The 23,950-nt window shown below is 36.0% G+C and overlaps 1 protein-coding gene across 5 annotated transcripts in view; it reads right to left on the reverse strand.

The window, feature by feature from the left end:
* DICER1 (dicer 1, ribonuclease III) overlaps window positions 1–23,950 on the reverse strand; it is a 67,071-nt gene that overhangs the window by 18,721 nt on the left and 24,400 nt on the right. For 3 of the 5 annotated variants that reach the window (XM_014249837.2, XM_005520160.3, XM_014249838.2), the window contains exons 4-19: window positions 21,510–21,702; window positions 20,476–20,638; window positions 19,934–20,064; window positions 18,857–18,991; window positions 17,938–18,098; window positions 16,539–16,707; window positions 13,982–14,454; window positions 10,280–10,412; window positions 9,154–9,396; window positions 8,903–9,057; window positions 7,486–7,618; window positions 6,948–7,023; window positions 5,708–5,847; window positions 1,993–2,172; window positions 945–1,158; window positions 710–863 (exon numbers count right to left, since the gene is read on the reverse strand). In XM_014249837.2, the coding sequence (XP_014105312.1) occupies window positions 710–863; window positions 945–1,158; window positions 1,993–2,172; window positions 5,708–5,847; window positions 6,948–7,023; window positions 7,486–7,618; window positions 8,903–9,057; window positions 9,154–9,396; window positions 10,280–10,412; window positions 13,982–14,454; window positions 16,539–16,707; window positions 17,938–18,098; window positions 18,857–18,991; window positions 19,934–20,064; window positions 20,476–20,638; window positions 21,510–21,653 (2,804 nt within the window). In that variant the 5' untranslated portion in view covers window positions 21,654–21,702. Of the gene's footprint in view, window positions 1–709; window positions 864–944; window positions 1,159–1,992; window positions 2,173–5,707; window positions 5,848–6,947; window positions 7,024–7,485; window positions 7,619–8,902; window positions 9,058–9,153; window positions 9,397–10,279; window positions 10,413–13,981; window positions 14,455–16,538; window positions 16,708–17,937; window positions 18,099–18,856; window positions 18,992–19,933; window positions 20,065–20,475; window positions 20,639–21,509; window positions 21,703–23,950 lie in introns of those variants that run through there. The other 2 variants (XM_088057423.1, XM_088057424.1) reach the window with 2 other exon arrangements.

Below are 23,950 nucleotides of genomic sequence, written 5' to 3' on the forward strand. Positions count from 1 at the left end.
AAATTTACACACTATTACTGAGACTTTTCAGCTTCTTTAAAAAAAAAAAAGTCTGAGACAGATGAGGCCAAAAAACAAAGTCTAAACTTAAATTTATCCTCTCTATACATTCAGCAAGTACCATTGTTTAAAATACACAACACAAGCCAGTTGGTCCATAGGGAACAATTAAGCCTCCACAAAGCCTACCAATTCTGGAGAATCTTTGCATATCCAGTACATAAAATGAGTATCATTCAATATAAAGATTCTATTAAATGATCTTTATCACTTGTAATTTTCCCATCTACCAACATGATGCCTTTATTTAGCAGGCCTTTGGTATGCATATGCAGTAGCCAGAGAATAGGACTCCCATGCAATCTTCCAAACTTTAACTGGTTTTAGTAAGCCACTTCTTGATGAACTTGAAGTGTTTTATCAGAATACTATGTAAGTTTTGTGGTGAGCTTACTATTCCTTTTAAAAATGAATCTTGGGATGCCTAAACACTTAAATCCTACTAATACAAGATTAACTATTGATTTAAAAACCTTTCAATTATTTTAAACACTACTAGACACCTTCAGACCAACAGCAGACCAACAGCAGACCAACAGCTTTTTAAGAATTCTTAAAAAGTAATTCTGCTGCAGATACTAACACGCCCTTATTACAAGTGTTTGTGTAAATACAATGGGTACACATCTAAACTACGTAGAGTACTCACCGTGGAATGATAACGGCATCCTGGTAATCTTCTAACTTGAAAATAAAAGGCATTTCTTTTGTATACTGTGTATTGGGAATGCCTGTACGTGCCTCAGATTTCTCAATGTCTTCCATAAACTTAAAGTCAATGTCCAAAGTGCTGGAGTCATCAACTTAAAAAGGAAAATGCGGAACTCAGTTTTCTAGGCTGAACTTTTCTGACAAGTTGTAAATTACAAAATTTTTGTTCTTACCAACATTTAGAGGTAGAACACAATAGGCTGAATCAGCTTCTGTAGGTTTGAACTCTAGTGCAGGTTTCTCAAGACGAAGAATATGTGAAAAAATGTACTGGTGGAGTCGTGTAATCAGCTCAAGCATTTGCAGAGACAGAGTAAAACCAGATTTCTTAAGCTCAATGGATATTGTAACCTCTCCAGAGCGAGTATACACAGGAAAGTGAGGAATCTAAACAAGAACACAATCGAAAGAAATCACAAAAGAAAATCCAAAGTGGGATTCCTTTACAGAGTTCTGGCTGTTTAGTGCACATTCTGAGGTAATGCTTGACTGACTCTACAGCAAATTGGATCAAACAGGATCAGAATTTTGAACTGTGATGACCCTTCAATTCCAGATGAGACTCTGAATGTTTAAGAATGACTGATTTGCTTTTTTTCATAGTTCTCCTTGTGTTTTACAGCTTTTCTCTTTATAAAAGCTACAGTGGAAAAGGATGCATTTTCTATTATGAAGAGAGAAATGTGAAAACCAGCAATATTCCCAAAATGTCTTCTTACAAGAACAGAAAATACAATTTGAAAAAATCTTCCTCAGCTGAGTCTCACCAACAGAAAATGACTATTAAAAATGTTCTGAAGCAAGAGGTGCCAATTTCAATTAACATGACCCACTTTTTCTGCTGCTGCCACAGACTAGGAATGCTGAGAGGATTTGTTACCATAGCTTTTGTACAGGTAGTGTGGTGCAGGCCACTTCCATAGCTGGTATGTCTATTGCTATCATACCTCATACAAAAAAGGAGGGACATCTTGAATTTGCCAGTGCAAAATACTAAACTTCTAAACCAAAAGCTCAGCAAAAATAGATTGTTCCATCCCTAAAGACAGAAAAAGAAGTAGTGCCTTGACTGGATGGGTAGTATTGCTTATTTTCTGGAGGTTACTTGATACAAGCATCATTTATTGTCATTTCCAACTCTTCACTCTGTTGGGTGGGGAGTAAGTGGAAAACAACAGGTTGCAAAGCATGCAGAATAAGGAAAGGAAAGAGATTCCTTACTTGAGGTATAGGTTTGGCTGTCAATATGCCAAAACATCTTGTTGTATCCTCGGGAGGATACAGCTTTCGTCTCCTGAAGTTGAGCTCATCAGGTAGAGGAGTTGTTAACACCATTCCTATTACATACAAGTAACAGGGCTGATCAGGTTTGGGATAACTATCCCTCAAACACTCTGGAATCTGAAAAAAATAAAGAAAAAACATTAACATGAAGAAAATCAGCGAAGTTTACCTAGTTATTATTCTTTGAATAAGTCCTCTTAGGTTTTTTACGAAACACATTGCTAAAAATAAGGACCAAAAAAAATTATTCTGGGCTCAAGCAGTGTTTTCTTTCTAAAGCAAAAATATTTGGCCAGCAGCCTAGCATAGCAGACATGAGATTTCCTTTGTCCTCAGTAGGTGAGCTGGGGAACAGAGGGTGGCTGTCCCTAAGGAGATTTACTAATAACCTGGCCTATTTGTCCTCATAAAGTTCCTGCAACTTTTCTAGTAGATAGCGGAGTTCAAATGTCTGCCCTCAAAGTTGAAGATGCCTTTTCATGTGGAATCATTCCCTCAAATAAAGGTGTATTTGTGATGGGGGTGCTTTTGTACATGCCCAGCCTCAAAAGACTGCTAAAGTAAGGTGCTGGTTGCCAGGGAAGGAGAAAGCAATTGAAACTCTGATAGTTTTGGGACACTTCCCTACAAATTTATTAGGACTGTATTATTTCTTCTTAAAAGGGAAGTAGTGGACTGATGAAGAAGGTAAAATATGGGCATTTGGGAAAGAAACTCACCATCTACCCTACTAGGTGCTGCCCTAACTCTTTCTCCCTCCCTTGTAACCAATGTCAAACTTACCCCTTACCCTTGGGAGCATGTACAGATCAGCCCAGTTACTGACTACTTGAAAAACAGAAGGGTATTGATTCCAGCACATTCTCCCTGTAACTGAGTGTTGCATTACCATCCATAATGCCTCATCCTCCACTGAGGAGGCATGAGCCAAAATGAAAGAAATAAGTGATCAAGCTGGAGAACTATTTCCATCTATGCAAACACGAGACTGGTTTGATGGATCAGAACCTAGATCGTGGGTTACTACCCTCCTAAAGTCTTTAGAGCTTACAGCATGGGGAAAGTGGATAGCACTAATTAAGAGCTGCAACTGTCACTGGACTTGTATTTCTAATTGCTGGCATTAGCCTGGTTACATGCATGATAACACACTTACTCATCTTGCTTTCCTCCTCTGTTCACTATACTTGTATCACCACCATGGGAGAAGAATACTACATCCATATTCCTCAAAGCAATGTAGAACCACTGGGTGGAATGTCGTGAAGGAGTGAAAGTAACAAATGTTTCTCCATCACCTCTTCGAAGATTAAGGTTTGAAAAATCAAGTTTCAAATTGCCTCTAACCAAATCCTTAGAAACTGCTTTGTTTTAGAAAATTACTTGCCCATTTTGAAAATTATTAAATTAGCTAGTATTTGATACATCAAGTAAGCAAGTAGCAGACTTTTGATGCATCATGACAGCCAGCCAACAAATTTTATGAGATGGACCTGCTGCTGCCACTCTCAAAACCCTCTATAAACACGTGCCCAACTTGTCACAGCTGCTCTCTGCTGTCTGTACTGTCCTACTACACTGTCCTGTGAGGCTGCTCTTGCCCCCTTCCCAGCAGGACTGGTGCTGGTCCTGCTGCCCTGGCTCTGCTCCCTCACTGGCAAGCCTGACTGCTCTGGGAGGGGTTTCACCGCAGAGACACCAACATCGCACCTGATGAAGATCCCCTCACCGCACTGTCAGCCAGCACTGGACCCATGGGAGTGGTAGCCCCTTTCCAGCACTTCTCATAAATATCCTGGGTATTTTCCTACTCTCCTATTTTCTCTCCTTTCCTCTTTTATAAAATATAAAGTCGACCTTGTTCATTAATTTGTTTGTGTTTTAGTCTTGCTTTTGGGTATGCTTAGAACTTTCCTTTCTGCCATAATGGATGAAGGCAAAACATGCCTCTTCTCACTTTAAGCAGATGGAAACAAGCTTTGATGCAAATGTCTGCATTTAACCAGTAACACCATTTCATGTCCAAGATCTTTGGAACTTAAGAGCAGAACACGAAAAAAAAGGTAAAAAGAAAATGTGCGTACTCTGGAGGAAAAAAAAAAAAAGCTTGACTGAACTTACAGCTTCATTAACACAGATTATTTTTCCAACAGAATTGTTTAAAAGTATCAAAAATGTTTTGATACACTTGGGACAAACACATAAACAAAGTCCAATACACTGCCCCTTTGCCCAGGCACTACACTAGATGAGTTTTCTCATTACAATTCTATCTTGCAGATGTGAATATTTGCAACAGCCATGAGCATTTTAATTCTGCTGCTCATACTTGTCATAGACTTTAAGAAATCATGCTTTATGTCTGGTAGATGTTCATTACTTCGCAGGTCTCAAAATGATCCTCCTGTTTATCTAAAATTAAATTGCAATACATGTAGTCCTGGATTTTAAAGTTACACTGCAGTAAAACTATGGCTTTGGCTTAATGGAAAATTACTCATAAATTTAATAACTACATTAAACCCAAGAGGAACTTGCAGACCTTAAACATTTGCCAAAGCTTCTTTTCCAGATGTGAGAAGTTGGGACAAAGGCAAGGGAATGTATTCTTAGATTCCCTATTAAAAAAGAAATAACTGAGAAAGAATGATGCATCACTTGACAAATCAACTCCTCTGAATGAGATACCATAATGTTGCATTTTATGAATTGCCCCTATTCCAACAACCTCTAGTGATGTAAGAAGACAGAGAAAAGCACTTGTAACAAGAAATACTGTGCAAAAATGCAAACTGTGTCTTCGTGAAATGCAAAGATTATCAGATTCTATGAGTTACCTGTCCTATTCAAAGGACCTTAGACAGAACCTGTAACAACTGCAGAGGAAAAAGGAAGGTTCCAGAATAGTTGCAAAATACTCTAACAAAGCTTCTTTTCTCCATTTTCTCTTACAGTATTTCCAATTCCCCCACAAACACCATTTAAGAAGTGCAATTTTACAAGCTGGTATGGTTGAAACCTGTTGTAACACACTGCAAATATATTACTTAACACAGAGCTGTATTTTCTTTTGTGACCCTTTCAACAGATCAAGTATAATATTAAGTATAATATTCAGAACTACTTTGAAAGTAAAAAAAAAAATAAAAAGTACATTTATTTGATATTTTAAGATTTAAACCAGAAATTATGAAATTCTGTGTTTAACAAGTACACTTGCCAAACTAAACCAAGCATCCAAAAATAATAATAAAAAAAAACCAAAAAAACCCCCAAACATATTTCTGTATTTAGCCCAGGGCACATCTTTAAGTGTTCAATTATTTGTCCTGAAAGCCAGTAATAAGGTAAAGATTTTACAGATTTTTAATGCAGGACTATTTTGCTCAGTTATTTTCATACAAGGCAAGTATTTGCCAACGAGCTCCACAGAAAGTGAATGCTCTTTGAGCTTACAGGTATGCTTCCGAAGCATGTGGTACCATAAACTCCAGTAGCACTGCAGGCTTCCACAGAATCAGAACAGCAAAGTATTTCTACTGTAAATACAAGACTTCTAAAAATTTCTAATCAGCTAAGATTAAGAGTTGGCAATTCTGTCTTATTAGTACATAAAGCATTAGGTATCTGGACTGCAGTAAATGATACGAACAGCCTTAGGATAGCACTGTCTTCGTTTGGTAGAGCCTGGCCTTCCTGGAACACTGGTTTCTTCTTCATCATGTAAATCAAGTTCCTCCTCATATTTAACCGTTTCTTTACCAACTGGCATCAAATGATCATCCAGTTCACCTGAATATTATGAAAGAGTATAAAGAAACAGCATTATGAAAAATCACATCTTGCTTCCTCTTCAGATCCTACAAAGTAGTGAGATTGCTTGTGAAAGCACCTTACATGTAAGGTTTTAAAATACATGGAGCATGGCTCCAAAAGTGCAACTTTAGGAAAGAGTGATAAAGAGTTTTGGGCAAAAATGCTTATTTATAGTAAAAAACCTCTTATATTTAATTACAAAAATAAATTATGTAACAAAAATAGCCAAGGATTCTTTTTACCCATAAAAAGTGATCTTTGACTTATTTTAAAATCACTCACACAGAATTATACAAAGGAAGAGTGAAAATTTCTATTTCTCTATCATTCTAAAAAGCAAATTACTGTTGTTGAATGTGCACTTCCAACACTGAGTTGAGCCACCACCAGGGTGCCACTCTTGGATGTATTTGTTGGTATGAAATCAGTGTTCAAAAAGTTTTAACTCAGGAAAGAAATACAAACCCCAGACCTACAAAATTCATTTCTGCTTAAAAAAATACATAAATACTTCTGTACTTCATAAAAAAAACAGTAGCACAGAATTATCCTTAAAATGTTCCACGATGAAGAACATGCTCCATTATACCTAACAGAAAAAAGAGCTGAAGTAGTCCGGCAATGTCCTATTTTTGGACCATAGCTTAGCATACAGTAGAGAAAGCAATAAATTTAGGCTTGTGTATTTTAGATTTTTGTCACAATTCACTTTAAAAACTGTGTTCCTTTGGCTGTAGGATGTAGTCCCTGACCTATAATCAGTGTCCTCTAGAGAAGACTCTTTTCCCCTGTAAAGTATATTCAGTGCCAAAATCTTTGTGTCTTGTACTAATGTTGCTTTTGCTGTTTAATACAAAATTTGTTAAATAAGATTTCCCTGGAAAATTTAACTTCGGCTTACAAGGTGTAAGCTAAATTAGTAACTACATGACCACATCACAAGACAAGGCAAGCAAAAGAAAGCTGTAATAGATGGCTACAGCAGAAGGACATGTACATATATAACATCCATACCATATGCAATTTCTCAACTACAAAATATACTTTAACAAAGAAGTTGCTTTTCCAGTTCTTACCAATTTTGTGCAGTTTTTCACAGCAAATAAGAGCAACAACTCTCTCAGCCAGTCTTGCACAACTCATTGGAGGGCCCTATAAACATTTAAATACTTTGTAAAAACTTTGGTTTGCTAGCAAGTTACTTACGCATTTTTAGTTTAACACAAGCATTTGAGGCAAGCAAAATTTTTGGTAAAAAAACACATTGATGGCAGTTTTGTGAAGATATTCAAGCTTTTTTTTGCATGGAAACCAAAATTACAAGAACTCAACTGTACTATTGATCAAAACCAATAAACGACAAGTGCATGAAACAACAATGTACAGGGAAGAATATCTAAATATTTTTGTCTTTGGTATAAACAGCAACTGATGGAAAATTAATTGTAACAAAAACAGACAGTGATCTAAAACCAGTTAGAGTACAATACAGAAATACAAAGTAGAATACAGTTTTCATTACCAAGAGTGAAACTTAATCTAGAAACAGCAGAGACCAATTCTTAGCCCAACGTATTCATGTATTTCCATGCTTTTCCTTCCCCAAATACCTACAACAATTGAAGCTCGAAGAGGTGAGTTGATTGGCAGGTAGAGAGTAGAGTAAAACGTATGGTCAGGCAGTTCCCGGGTTTTACACTTGGGAGCCAGGTGTGTAAATGGATCACTTGGTAATCTAGCGCAGTACCTAAGTTGACAAAACATTTTACACATCATGAAAATCTGCAAATCAAAACCTAAACACATTTCAGTGCAACCTCACCTTACTGGGATGAATGTTAGAAAAGATGATTTCAGGCATACTGAGCACTGCAAAGGTGCACTACTGACTCATATTCAACCAACTTCTGAGCAGCAGACCTCCATGTCCTTTACCATAAACTGGTCTCCACAAAGGTCACTCCAGCTCGTAATGATGCACAAAGTTATTTCCTGCCAGGTCCCAGGGTTCCCATTATGTCTCCTGACTTTACTGTTGTCTTATTCCTCCTGTTTATTACGGTTTCCCCCTCCCGCCTTTCCTCCCTTGTACTGACTTCCCTTTATCCCAGCTTGTTATTAAATGCAAACATCCACATGTTAAACTGGACCTCCTAACAGTCCAGAAGTAATGCCACATATGAGCAGCTGCTAGACAATCTTTAAAACATTTACCATCTGCCATTCATCCTTCAAATCTGACTGCTTTGAGAGGCTTTATTTACCAGGCAGTCCATCAAAATGGTCTGCATCTCAAGAAGTCACTGGCAATTTCATCAAAAGCTTAAGTAAATGACATTCACTGCTTTTTATAAAGTCAACCACTTCATGACACCAGAGACAAAATCCCCCAGTAAAACTTGGTTGGTTTCTGCCCATCCCCTTTTCTTTATGGGCCAATAATCTGTTGCTACGAGGACTTGGTCCATAGCATTCAATATCACTATAGTTAACTGGACTGGTCCACAGCTCCCTGGATCTTCTTCCTTGTGTTTTTTGTCTTTCTATCACTGAGAATATACTCCAATTACCATCACCTTACAGAGTTGGTATTTGAGTAGTTCCCATCCTGTCTTATGGACTATAATTATTGTGGTTTTGTTTGTAAAGATGACAACAAGATTGCTATTACAAACGTGAATATTAGACCTGAGATTTAACTACGGTTTTAAAAGTTCTTTTATTTATTTTTAAAAGTAGCTTGACAAGAGCAAAAATGCAAATTCACTACACATTTTGAAGCTGAATGTTTTCAGATAATTAAACAGGAATCAACATCACTGCAGTTATTATTAGAGCTAGAACCTCTGGTAGGATGAAGAAAGCAAATAATCCCTTCAAACCTGTGACTACTTTCTTTAGGAGAGAAGATTCTGTCAAAATGCCTAACAGGAAATGTGTAGAATGCCCCAGCCCATGCATCCATGTTGCAAGACCAACTAAGAAACCTTTCATTCAATGACATGAAGGAAGAAGTGAATATACCTCTTACCTATTTATGTGTCCAATAGCAGTGTTAATAGTAACCCTTGGACTGTTCTCATCTGGCCTCAATACATAGGGTGGAAAGACATCATCATCATCAACAATGGGTTCAGTTTCAGTTTCATTGGCATCAACAGATTTCGAGCATTTGTTTCGGAGGATCTTAACATTTCAAGAACAGAACATAATGACAGGTTTTTCCCTGAAAAAGTACTGTGACACACTAAAAAAAACAGTCCCATTCCTTTGATCTCATACCTTCTCAATGGCTTTGTATGTCTTAAGATCTTCTTCAAAACTTTTGATTTTGTCTGTATCTGCTAACATAATGTAATTGGAAATTGGTGCTCTAGCTCTTCCTTTTGACTGCACATAGGAACGGTATTCTGTGGGCAAATCAAAACGCACCACCAAGTTGCATTTTGGTATGTCAACACCCTCTTCTACAATACTTGTAGCAATAAGTAGGTTGGTCTCGTGTGCTCGAAATTTTCTAAGAACCTGCAAAAGTAACGAAGACAAATTTGACATATTAGTCCAAGATCTTTTTCCATCATGAGATTCAACAAAAGCCAGTAAAATCAAGATCAGTGGCTCGAACACCCCCAAAACATGTCCAGACATGAAAATACAAAACTAGTACAAAGAACCTTTTCAGAAACAAAACAAGACTATTTATCAGAAGCAAAAGATTTCAAGGAATAAAATCATGGATGTGGAATCACATGAAGCTACTATAACCCCTAGCAATGGAGAGGATCCCCCCTATTTACTTATAAGTTTTCATCTGCGGTACTAAAGAAAAAAACAAATGTTGCTTTTAGGACACCATCTTTTCCCAAACATTCCTGAGGCTGAAGCATCCTCGGGGGATAGAGTGCATTCTAGAGCTGACACTTCTGATATTTATATTGGATATGAAACAATACTCAGGAAAAGTGTGGTGTCTGGAGCACAACCCAGCTAGGATGAGCTTTAAGTGATGTAAAATCAGGGTGGTTTTTTTTAACATTTAATGATTAATCAAATTCACATTTAGAAAAGATAAATATTAAAATCAGCTTAACTATTGAAAATGTCAGTAAGCCTGACATTCTTTATATTCAATGCAGAAAAATTAGATAATGATCTGACTAGATATAAACATGGTTTTACATGAAGTTTTAATTTCTATTTGTGTAATGTTACATGACAATGTCTCCAAACATGCTTTTATTGTTTTACAAACATCTGTATCTCCAGTAAGTATGCATATTTGTTAAAGAAAGACATAAACTTCCAATGACTGTGCCCTAGACTCTTCCCTATTGATTTGTTTTCAAAGACACACAGACACACACAAAAAGGGTACTGCCAGTTTAAATTTTTCTTTTCTTGAAGTTACCTCTTCCTGTTTTCTAAATTCTACTTCCATCTGCTTGCTACGAGGCTGGTTCTTGCCAATGCCATGTCCAGTTATAAAATTGCTACTGATGTAAGCCAGTTCTGGATCTTGCTTGCCAGCTTCTTTTATCAACCTAAAAATATTACACGTGTTTTTAGAAGTTATACAACCTACAAAATGGAAGAAAATCTATTATTTTTAAGACCTACATTAAAAGGAAAAGTGGAAGCATGACAATTAAGTCATGTTAACACATAAATCAACTGCAGTCTTTTTGAAAACCTCTGTAAGGTTACCACAAGACAGACTGCAAACAGAAACACAAGGAGTGCTCATGCATCACACACATTTCAGACCTACCATGGTAAAACTAGGTATTTTTAAACCAATCTCTAAGGCTTCCTGTTGTTAAAGCACTCAAAATTTCTTTGTTAAATCTTTTTCTGTAAGCTCTAGCTGACTTTAGAAGATATAAAAGTATAAAATGTTAACTTCTAGGTTAAAATCTAAGATTGTAATTGTACTTAATATTAGAATATACATCATATTCAAGTATACTGGTGACAAAATGCTGACCTGTTTTTCTCAAGTGATGCTCAGCCTACATGGTTCCCTACTTGTGAAATTAACTGAGATAGAGGACACAATACAATTCTTTAAAAGGAATACTCAACAGGGATGTGAGGAACATTCATGCCCTCACTTTGTTTCAGCTCAGTTTATTTTTTATGTTACAGAAGCAGAAAAGGCTGGCTTCTGCAGTGCTCTGATTTCACAGATAAAGTATTAGGATTGCTCACCTAAATAATGCACTAAATCTAAGAACAAGGCATTTATGGATTTAAAACCACAATTACAGTGTGCAATCTAAGTAAGTATGCTGGAGCATCATTAGTTGATTAGTTTTCAGGATGAACAGAATTTGGAATTACTCAACTGTAACAAGCTTTTGAGCAGGAAATAAAACCCAAGGGATTATATACAGCAAATAATCCCTTGTATGTGTCACTACAGCCATCCCAGTACTACTCTGCTCAAAGCATATCCATCATGCCCATTACCAGGTGCTCCCCCCCCACAGCCCAAGAACAGCCTGCCTCGCTACACTTCCAGCAGTAATTTGAACCGCTCCCAAAAACATCTCTAGCACTTCTGCCTCACATGGAAGTATATGGATGCTGTGCTACAAGCCTACCCATCTGCCCAGGAAGCTGCTGCCAAACCAGAGGGAAAATGGTGAAGTTCTCCCTGCTCTTTCTACCCCTGGAAAACTAAAGTCTTGCACCCTTTCCTAGTCCCCACTGTAAACAAAACTTATGGGTACATAAAACACCTTGAAGGCTTTCCTCCTCTGTAATCTGTTAAAACTGGAATGAACAGGGAGGTAGGCATACAGCTTGCCATCCCTAGGGGAACAGACTTGAAGGATCCTTCTGTGCTGAAGTGCAAAGGGGTTGTTAGTTCAAGGCCAAATGGAGTTACATTTCTGTATGCAGAAAGTCTAGGCTCTTGAGACAGACACTCTAAGAAAGCATGGGTTAATAACTGGACAGAATTTTTTTTGTATTTCTTTTTCAACATGGCATTTCTATGAGGTCATACAAACTGAGTACCTACTAAACATGAACATTCTTACATTAGTTCACTTGTGTAGAAATGGACAATTAAAAGCATTTGAATGAACATTTCACTGCAAATCTTTGCCAAGTTCCTGAGAAACATAGGACTTCAACCTTGTGACTAAAAAAAAATCTATTTGTAGTAGGTAACAAGTAGTGTTTTTCAAATAGATATAAGGACTTCTACTTTCCCTTCTCTTAAGGGTGCTGAGAGGCACTGCAATGCAAATCGAAGGAAATTGGACTTCAGAAAATGTCTTCTATTCTGAAAAGGAGTATAGAGGCACCAGAACTCAACTGCATACACCAAATTAAATAGTGAGGGAGCCACTCCATCAACTGATTGTAACAACAAAGACAGAAAGTACAACTCATGTCATGAATTTCACCCTTCTTCACTCATCCTGGATTTCATAAAATGGTATTCTAAATACTACTATGATAACTACATTTCAAGAAAAAATGTACTTCTTTTTAACTCAGTTCCATTTAATGACCCATACTGAATTACTGTAACTGTGGTACACAATTCAAACATTCAAGACTTTCTCATTCAGTAGAGAGTCTTTTTCTTATATATAGCATAAGTATAGCTGTCATCATCAGAAGCCCTTGAATTAAACGCACTCTTCTGAAGAGGGCCTACAGTGAGCTTCTCCACCAAAGGCTTCCAGTCTTAATTCCAGCAGTTCAACTCTGATTGTCAATACAATATCAGGTTTTCTGAAATCAGTTGCTACATGAAGTAAAGGTGCATTTTGAGAGTCTGGCAGCTAGCTTTCAGAAGGGGATAAAAAGGTACATATAAGTTTATATTTTGCCACCAATAATCTCTATTCAAGGTGCCTAAAGCTCAAAGATGGCAGAACTTGATCACCTCTTTCATCTAGAGTCTGTATTCTGTCAGGTTCAACAGCAGTTAGGATATTGTATAGTGTATAAATCTTGGAATATGAGAATGTACAGTGGAAAACCAATATGATTTAAATCACATTCATAACTTAACAGAGAAGAAAAAAGTTTTCAGAATTCTGTTCATTCCCTGTAGGGTAATGAAATACTCATTTCAGCTCAGCAAAAGACTCTGTTAGTATTATTTCTTCAGGACTTATTAACAGAGTATGTTCATTTTGCTGAACAGCTTGGTTTGCCTCATACTGCAGATTTATGTGAACATATTTAAAATGTAAAAAAGGAAAAGAGGAAAAATAAAAGTTGATGAAAACACATAGGCAAGTCTGCAGATCAAAGGATATGTTATGCACTTATTAACTCGAGCTAAAATGTACCAACAGAGGGGTCAGACTTAAGAGGTTTCCAGAATGCAACAAACACCTCACACAGGACATTTGCTACACTATCAGAGAAACCTACCAAAAACCAAAACCAGGACAGGTGAATCAATCATTTCATTCACAGTTTGTGGAAACAGCTTTTAACAATTCAGTGTTATACGTAACATGTATCACACTCAAGAATACGAACTGATAAGGAACTACAATATTGCCAGTTGGCAATTACTCCCACATTCTTATTTTTCTTGGTGGAGACTTTAAGAAAGCACTTAGTGTTTGACTAAATAGGTGCTTTAGAAACATCCACTGTGAAAGTAGTACTGGTAAATCTTGAGCGATATTTGTGCAAGGCTAAATTTGATTTTCTCTAGACTTGGATCATATAATACTTTGATTTAGTAGGGCAATTGTGAGATTTCTGACAGTACTGAACTCAGTAGGCTAGAGAAGTTTCCAACATCCACTGAAAATATAAATCTAAAGACCAATTACAACAAATCAATATATGCTTATTTTACAGGTTTAGTACAGTATGCCACATTTTGCCTTCTAAAATAATCAAATTAAAAACTCAGGTCTGAAACAAGTCCTTGAGTACAACTTTCAAAGACATATGCTCTTCCCGTATGCTTTAGAAATATTCCACATGATCTCCTATACCAACTTTATGAATATGAGTTCTGAAAATACAAGGCAATCCCCTACATATTCATGATATTAACATCCTGGCAGCTGAGTCTGCCTTTTTCCTTCAGAATATATTTCTTTTTTTAAATAAAAAGCTTTACCTATTTAGAACAACTGCTGTGTATCTTCTTTCCACAAAAATAATTCCACATAAAATATTAGTAAAGGGAGATGGGAAATTAGTCTCTGGCTTCTCTTTCTCCTCAATTTCTTCATCCTCATCATCATCTTCAGAATCACTCCAAGATACGTAATTATCCTGATTCCTATTGTTATACCATTCAACACTTTCAAACTGCTGCCGTTCATATGGTTTGTATTTGCGCAAGATTTCAAGCAGCTTTATTACTTTTGGGGTCACAAATTTCAGGTCAAGTGAGGCAGGCGAGAAGTGCTCTTCACAGAGTGCATGTATTTTCCTTAGGAAAGTGTCTGTAAACAATAAAAATTTCCTGTGCAGCTCCTCTTGTTCATGTTTGATATACTTCTGCAGCTCTCTCACCATCATCCCAGCTACCTTATCTGCACACCACGGTCCCAGAACAACCAACACAGCTCGACAGTCTGACAATATCTACAACAAATGAATTCAAGTATCAGTTCAAAGAGTACATTCATGAACTATGCATTTAAGACTAGGGGCTTTACCCTCTAACATCAGAGTCTTTGTAAGGATTATGACATTTTTCTACTTTAAAAAAAATGCAGAAGTCTGCTTTTCTTATTTAGATGAACTTGGAAAATTTGGTGTTTCTAATGGAGCAAGTTCCCCCCCCTTAAATAATTCCCAATCAACTTCAAACTGTATTTCTGAAACTCCAAAAAACCCCAAGCTTAATCAAAATTTTGCCATTTTGTAGAACTGCAATTTGAAATGTATACTAAAAAGAATACTTTTTGAAGCAGCTAGATAAACAAAGCAAAAATTCTTATCTTTATTATATAACACAGAACTAATAGAATAAACACTTTATTGGGCATTTTTACTTTATTTACTACTGACAGCTGGCAGCGTTTCAGAAGTATATAATCAGAAAGTTCCACAGTAGCCTTCAGGTAGCCTTAGGAAGTCTATCCTTTCAAAGGAAAAACAGAACACAGTGGTTTGTATGTGTGGGTAGAATACTAACAAGAGAGAACTATATCCTATTCAAAGAAAACAGAATAGGCATTTAAGTACCATCATAATCTGATCTGATGAGAAGTTGTTTCCTCCAGAAGAATGAAGTTGTCAGACAATAAACTAGGAATTCAGAAACGTGGTACACTGATAACACCATTAAAAGGACTTATTGTTTGGATGCCCTATATTGTACCTGAAGAACTACAACTGAACTGTAACAATCAGGATGCTGGTTTTCAGATGCTGCTTTAATTTCTCTTCCTTCTTCCCTTCTGTGAGGAAAGAAAGATCAGACTATCATCCTCTTGAGTCTGTCCTATCCTCTGTGAAGTTATTTAGTTCTAAGACTTAAGGGTAAAACCATCTACACTAATTGTAACTGCATACAGAGGCTTGATGTTCTACATTGGCAAGATAAAAAGCACCACAGTCTGAAACTCATTTATTTTCTTAATATGGGTGTCTCCATCTTCTTGGAGAGCTACTGGTTTAAAACAAGCAAGAGGGTTGCAAGCTTTAGATGTACAGAAGTTAATCCACTCTTCTGGAGTCTGCAAGTCATGAAGATCGCCTCCAGCCAGCATTCCTTATGTATTCTAGCCTATTATGGTTTAAGTTTAGCACCAAAGTAACCAGGACTTCCAATTCCCATGCACTGTGATAGGCTGCCTTATGTACAATCTTCCCCTCTGGCACAAATAATATTTTATAGACAGTGTCACAGCCCTCAGTTTTAAGAATGCTAAAGAAAACTGGAATATTTTGGGCTGAAGGAAGTAATATATTCTCCAAATTTCTTGTGGACTATTACAGGAATAGTCACACTAGTGACTCACTACTGACTTCTTGTTCAACAACTTACATACTGACACAGTGGTAACTTAGCAGGCAATTCCAAACCAGGAAGGCCAAGCAGGGTTAAAAAAGGTACCTGGACCCCCTGTATGAGAGGTCCCTGCTAAACACTCCACACTTTCTGGACCATTATCTGCCAAAGGCCAAGACAACACAGGGGCAAACACAGAGAAAATCAGCTGCAAGCCTGAGATTCAAATTCCGTTCAAGGAAGATGCGGCACTAGTCCAATATTGTTCTAAGATAAACTACAGACACTGTACATCTCTGGCTGGAATTTTTGCCTAAATTCTTCCTTTATCAACTTTTAATACAATGGGGTACAGTCCAAATTCTTCCTGAACCATTATTTCCTCTTCTGTACTGAATTAATAGGAGATTGTGGAAATGCCAAAATTCTTGCCTTCAGAGATAAGGACCTATAACATAAGGGCGCAGAATTGTTTTAAACAAATCTGAACCTCAAACTAAATGAAATTCTAATCAATGCCTGACATTGAAGCCTCACTCATGTATGAAAACAACTGCACGTTAATGAACACAAAAATCAGAAGTCTGTTTGCTTCAGATAATCAAGGATGGCTAGCTATGGAGGTTTCAGTTATGTAACATACATTGCAAAGAAAAACAGTAGTAAGATTTCTATTCCCCAGGTTTCTCACATTTCTTGATATCCTTACCTGCTTAGAAATTAAGGTAGAATCTCTTTCTTTTGAATGTACAGATATGTTGCAGTCATTTAGAAAAGCAAGTGCTTCATCCAATTCCATTAATAATCTTCCATACAACCCACTTTTGTCAGTATATGGTCCACAGTCTACAACAATCTCACATGGCTGAGAAGTATATCTTAATGAGGGGAAAGATCAAGTTAAATAGAGCTTCTGAAAGCCAGAGCTATTTCAGCTCTTAAGGTTATACAGCAAACACAAAAGCAAAATTATGTGTATCCAAGAACACCATTAATCAGTAATTATTAAAAGTTATACAGTTAAACACTTCAGAAAAACCTCCACCACCAAAAATACTGAACTACTTCATTCTAGATACTCTTCGAATACACTCCTAAGAAGAAGGCTAACATTGCTATCCTCATCTCAAATATGGGAAAATTTAAGTAAATTCTATTTACTTCATCAACATTCTCACTTGTTTTTCCATAGTGCACTCTCTTGCTATACAAAAGAAAACCAATCCACTTCATGTAAATTCATGTCTATATATATACATTTATGCAAGTAATTACTACTCTTGTGTGGAAGCAAGAAATTCTTAAAAAGAAATGGTTCACAAAAGTTAAAAAAAATGCATTTAAAACACTTACACATGGATGAAACACCTGTTCTGTAACATGGAAAAACCACCTTTAGCTTTGTCTGAAACTCAACAATACAGTACAGGTGGCGGTGGCAGAAGAAAACATGCTACACAGCAATCATTTCACCCTAATTTCCCTACAATTCATAGCATTATCACCACCTTTAGTTTAAACAACATTCACAGGATTCTAGATTCTTTAAGCCACTTGCTCTATCATTTAAGTATTTACTACTTCCTCTAATCTCACTCTATCTTTCATTAGCCTTTAAAATCCAGGCAATGCATGACAAAAAAAAAAGGCAACTACTCTGGCATTAAGAGCACATTGCACTGTGGATGTTGCCACATTTTCCTAAATAGTGACATTACGGCATTCACTGGACATGAAACAGTTAACACTCTACACAAAGACTGCATTTTAGAAGTTCAGAAATATTTTGTGAAATGTCATTTTAGCTTGGTGGTGTGTTGAGGGTTTTTTTTAGTTGTTTTGGGTTGGGTTATTTTGTTTGAGGATCTGTTTTGTTGCATCTTTTTTGTTTTGTTTTTTAACTACAGAAACTCTCTCCCTACCAAGGCCAATCAGACTTTATACTCAAAAACCATTTAACATTCCATCTCCACCCTATATGGAATAGAAGCATCATATACACACAAACTTTTCTAAAATTCAGAAGACAAAATATTGCTACTGGATTATTCCTCTACCCAAAATGAAAACACAGACATCAATTCACCAAAAATCATTATAAAACATACCTGTCTAAGACCACCAAATCAGTTGCAGTTTCAGCATTGCTCTTCAAAATTTTCTCCAGTTTCTGGATCTTCTCCTCTAACTCAGCAGGATCACATTTCCCATTTAAAATGGAAGCTGTTAATCCCAAAATTCGAGGACATGATGGATAATCCTCACAGATCTGTGAAAAAAAAAAAATCAAATTATTTACAACAGGTATCCTGTTAATCTACCTGCAAATTTATGATGCTTTGGCTGCAAACTTTTATTTGAAGAGCAGGTGTTTTAAAAAGGAACCAAACATTAAATTAGTATTTTCTTTTCTACTGAATGGAAGTTAAAACAGCCATGACATTTAAAGGTAAATATTTACAACATGGAAAAATAGGAACAGTTAGCATTAAACAGAATATTCTTGTCACACTTACAATATATAACAAAATACTTCCATACCATATAAACAGGCATATGCACTTGAAAACAGATCTGGAAAGATACTTATGTAGGTATCTCTCATAAGCAAAAAATGACATGGAGCCAATAATACTCTGGAATGAGCCCCAGAAACACCTTTAGAGACCAGCATTTTTAAAAATAATACAAACCGATGATTAGCGTATCCCATTCTCTAACTCAAATATTTTATTAATAAATTTTAAAAATTCCCTTAATTCAATAAATTTAGATTCTCTGTTAAAGATAGATTTTTCTTTAATCCCCATTGTAAAATACAGTAAATACATAATTCTTCTGCCACACACTATCTCAGAAGTCTTAAGACAGTAATTTTACAGTCCCAGGAACATGCTAACACTGGTTCCACTACTATTTTTTTTGGCAGCAAATGTCCCCTTAAAAGGTTCCCAATTCTCCAGCCCTCCCACTGGCTTTTCCCCCTCAACCAACCAAGTATATTAAGCATTCCCACAATAAATGCACCTTCATAATTTCACGGTATGGATGATCCTGGATTGCAAGATGGCACTCATCAAACACCAGAAGATTAATATTTGACAGGGATAAATACTCATTTCGCAAAACGGTCAAAGCAACATGACACGTCATAACCAGAACCTAGGTTGAAAGGAAAAAAAAGTCAGTACAAGAAAAGCACAAGCTGTCTGAGGTCAAGGTGAAGGAGGAAAAGCCTTCTTCAGGTCTTGTGAGACAGCACTGGCAGCTATCAACCCCTATTCATCCACCTACACCAGGTAAGGACAAAAGAGAATAAAACATTCTCTACTGGAGAAAGCCATTTGTCTGAATGGGGGTGTATTTATATCTATATATCTATATAGATATATAGATATGTCTGTATCTCTCCTGTCACATGCCTAGTTAAGAAATGAATACACAACAGACAATCTCAACACCAATCAGAGCACACAGAACAAGTATCATTAAATCCTAATAAATTAAAGTTAGTGTCCTTTTATGTGTCCCATCATCATGTCTCTGTCAAGACAGTTCTTCATAAGCTCTTAACTACTTGCAGCTGTAACATGAACAGGATGTTATTAGAATCCTTTTTAAAGAAAAACTTATTTTTTGTACACTAACACATAAAAGTTGAGTTTGTTGATAAAATTATGTAGTTTTTACACTCACTTTGAACTTCACACTTCAGTAACACTTTAGTATATTAACACTTTCTTCTGCCAGAGTTTCTCAGACATATTCCATAGAGCATTTCTAATCACCAGAAAGTAAACCCCAAAACTCTAACATTTAATAAAATTTCAACAGCATTTAAGGTATAGTATACACACTCAAAATTTCTTCTGCAATCAACATAATGAACAAGTCAGGGAGACTGAACACAAAGGACTTAGAGGATGGCTTTTTAAAAACAACCTGAAAACACCTACATACATTTGCCTCAAAGTTAACATACAAATATTACCAATATGATTGATTTCTTTTTAATAAAGACTGAATGTATAATTGGAAGGAATCACTTCTGGTCCAAACGAACTCTCTGTATGCTTTACTTATGGTTTTTACTTAATACATTACCTGATACTTAGAGAATTCTTGACTCCACTTCTCTTTTGTCCATGATTCAGTTACCTCCAAACTTGAATACTCTCCCACTTTAAGGTCTGAATGTGTCCTGACAGCTGACACTTGCTGAGCAACTTGATTTGCTTAAGGAAAAAAAGAATCTCATTTACATAAAGGTCTTCTCATACTTTTAATTTATAAGATGTATGTCATATGACCTAGCACCACATTTCATAATGTGATCTTTAGCTTTGACTAATGTTAAACCATGTGTACATGGCAACTGCCTCTATGCAAAATCACTTCAAGGAAACAGATGGGTAACTAAATTGCACTTCAGATTCAATATCGTAACTTTAAACTAGAAAGAAGAATATGTTATATATATAAACAGATTATATTAAACAGATGATGAAACAAAAGATGAAAGGCATCACATCCTTGCTGTTGAAGACTTTACACAAAAGTTTCTCTCAACTTTGCTTTCACGGAACTTCTGTTACAGAATATTCCATGGAAGTATTAGCAGTGTGTTTAGGAACATTTCCTCTTACCTGAGTTGACCAAGAACACAGTTCTTTTCCCATTTTTGTTGAAATCTCCCCTGATCTGATAGGACAGCTCTTTAGTGAGTAGTACTGCAATAAAAGTCTTCCCTGAGCCAGTGTTTAAGCAGACTATTGTATTATGATCCAAAGCTGCTTCAAGCAGTTCAACCTAGATTTAAAAAATAATCATGTCCTTACTTGCAGCAATGCAGTGAAAAAGCTGACAAAAAATAGCAAGAGTGATAAACTACAGACAAGTACAAGTCAACAGTATCACTTGAGATCCTTCAAGTGCCATATAATTAACACATCTATTCCATAACAACGCATTCTCATAATCCTTCAAAAATATTAACACACTACGCATATTCCAGCTTTTAAATATAAAATCCTTGAGTACCACAATCTGCTTTCAGGTAGCTTTCTGAATGTATCTTTCCAATAGATGATTCTGTTGCTATATACATGGTGTGAAGAAAGAAGCTACAGCTTTTAAATCTAATTGCAGACATCAATTCAGACCAATCAAGGAGACTAGCTCAAAGTGATCCAAGTTTCTCAGTAATGCTAACAAAACACTTCTGGGCACCTCTGCAGCACAAAAAGAACTGATATTCTAGAACTCAATTTTCTTTAAAGTGAAAAATCAGAGTATCCTGATGGGGTTTCTGACTTTAGAGGACTGCTTTGACCAGTTTGTGAACCAAAAATCAAATTTACTGTATAATGTGGAAGACAAAGTGAGAGGTGAAAGAAGGCATGATGTATGCATGCAATTGAGAGGCACATTTTATTTGTCCCTCTTAAAAGCTGTTCTGCTTGTTAGCGCAAACTGAGAAGAGGGAAGGGGGGATATAACAAATGTCAAACAAAGCCAAACTAAAGAATTAGCTCCCAAGAGGTGGAGTTAAGAGAGACATGTCCTGACAGTGTGCATGACAGCACATTCTCCACCTGCTCTTATTCTTTTTCCATTAATTAATGGATTTAATTGTACTTTTTTTTTATGCTACTAGTACTGTTAGTACTATTGCCAGTACCTGATATTTTCTTGGTGTGTAAATGTTATCATGAATTGCTTCTTGTTGCCATGGTAGTCCAAAAAAAGGACCCATTGGGGAGGAAGCAGGGGTCATGAGCTGCAGTCCCGCCATGCTGAGGGATTGCAAAGCAGGGCTTTTCATTCATTCATCCAGTGTTTCTTTCATTGCATTTTTGTTCCAGCACAGCCTACTATGAGAAGAAAATGAAACAGTATTAAATATACTTGCAATCCCAAGCAATAAGAGAAATTTTTTAATCAAGAAAAGGACATTACTTGATTTTACTTACACAAGTGTTTCTTCTCACACTATTTTCAGCAGAAACTTAATTTTAAATTTACAGGCACTTCTCCACTTGAAGATGTGTGCTTATCAAAGTACCCCAAAACTTCAAAAAGAGCTGTACTCTCCAGGACAATGTTCATTCTAGGCATTTCGAATTACACACATACATTTTAATATGAAGTTCCATTTATAGCCTACAGAATCTCATTTCAAATTTACACTTTAAAAAGTTAAACCATCTTAACTTTACTTCTGGAGAGAAAAATTGAATTTTACAGCACAGGCACAAGTATCAGATTTTCCATTTTTCTTTCCAACCAAAAAGTCCTTTGACCAATTAAAGCTTTAAATACACACAAACAGGCATTTAATTCTAACTGCTAGGAAAAGAACAGAAGCTACACAAGAATGTCAGTTTTTAAATCATCAGATTCTGATGAGATTATCTTTTTAAAAACTGGCAAAAACATTATAGACAACTGCTGATGACTCTGGTAAGGACTAATAGGGAATGGAATCCTTACCAGGCTAACCACCGACTTGCATAAAGACACTATGATTCATAAACAAACAAAGCATTCAGACTTTCATGACAACTGAACACCAGAGAACACATTCCTACTGAGGCTATGAAGTTCTTATCATTGGTGTGTGTGTGTCTGCATGTTAAAAACATTTGTTATTTGTCAGGAATGACCGAACTTAAACAAAATGAAAGAAAAAAACCCTACCAACTAAAACAAACAAACCCCACAACATAAAAACCTTCAGCCTAGGAAAGTGATTATGGCCTGATGACATAGAATAATATTGCTGAAGTATACAGAAACATGCTACATGAAATCTAAGAAATTTTGAGTACTCCCTCTTTAATCTGAATACATACCACATTCAAAAAACAGTATTTTTAAAAGTTAGTTTTCATCAAAAGTCCTACATGCTCTACATTAATTTTACCATCAATATGGGTTGAGAAATGCATAAAATTTATGAATTCATATTTAATAATTCATTTAAAAGACATGAGGAAAAGCTAATTATCATTTTATTGCATTGAAATATGCTCCCTTTTCTACAGAACAGGAAAGTTGCTTAAGTTTTGCAAATGTAAATTGGAACTGGAATAAAAAAAGTAAGGAATAAAAAAAAAAAAGAGAAAAGTATAATACACTATCTAAGAGAGACCAGGAATGGTCATCAGAAATAACTGGAAAGAGACAGAATAAATAATAAATCATCAAAAATAAGGCATTGACTGGATTTCCAGAGGTCCCTTCCAACTCCAGTAATTATGTGCTTCAGTAATTAAGAAAAGTATTCATTTAGATTTGTTCCATAGTCTCCAACTAATAACTTATGACACTGTTGCTCTGTTATATGCTAATATTTTTAAATTAAATATTTTAATCTGGACCATGTCTAGACACTGATGTTAAATTAGTACTAAATAATTTTAGGAAGCTCTGAAAAAAGAGACTAAACCAGTTATCTCACTTTCCATCAAAGGTATATATTGCAAAATAAAGAGAAGGCAATACATAGAACTACATGATCACTCCTCTTGCAGAGTCAGAAGTAATTTCACTTTACAGCAAGTGGTCAGACAAAGCTTGGTCTCAATTCATTGCCAAGTGGAATGAAGGACATTGTGGTTAAACTGAAGTAGTAACATTATACACACAGTTGTAAAAATATATTTATCTTTTGAAGACAAACATTTAGTAGTAAATGTTACTTAGTAAACAAATATAAATGGAACTTTGAGAGTTTAGGATCAGCAACAAATGTACTTCCCCCTCGATCAAATATGATCCTCTTTAACATAAAAACTGTGCTGATACTGCTGGAACACTGTCTGATATTCTTATTTGGGCGTCACAAAAACTGTCATAGTGAGAAGATTCCAGAAAGAAAAGATGCCTTAAAATCTCTAGAAAAACTCAAAAGGAGCAAATGTATGTTTTCACAGGACATGACAACACATGCTTGACATTCTGTTTTTTCAGTTGCTTTACAACAATCTCCAAACTCATGGCAACCTCATTCACTTTTCATTCCTGTAATGTATGTTCCCATTTGAACCCAAGTATTTCAGATTACCTAAACAGATAAAATGGATCAATACTGTTTTATTTTGCTGTAAATAAAGAACA

Source organism: Pseudopodoces humilis, chromosome 7 (genome assembly GCF_049639895.1).
Source record: "Pseudopodoces humilis isolate 2021_Gansu_Grassland_sample_001 chromosome 7, ASM4963989v1, whole genome shotgun sequence".
Classification (NCBI taxonomy): domain Eukaryota; kingdom Metazoa; phylum Chordata; class Aves; order Passeriformes; family Paridae; genus Pseudopodoces; species Pseudopodoces humilis.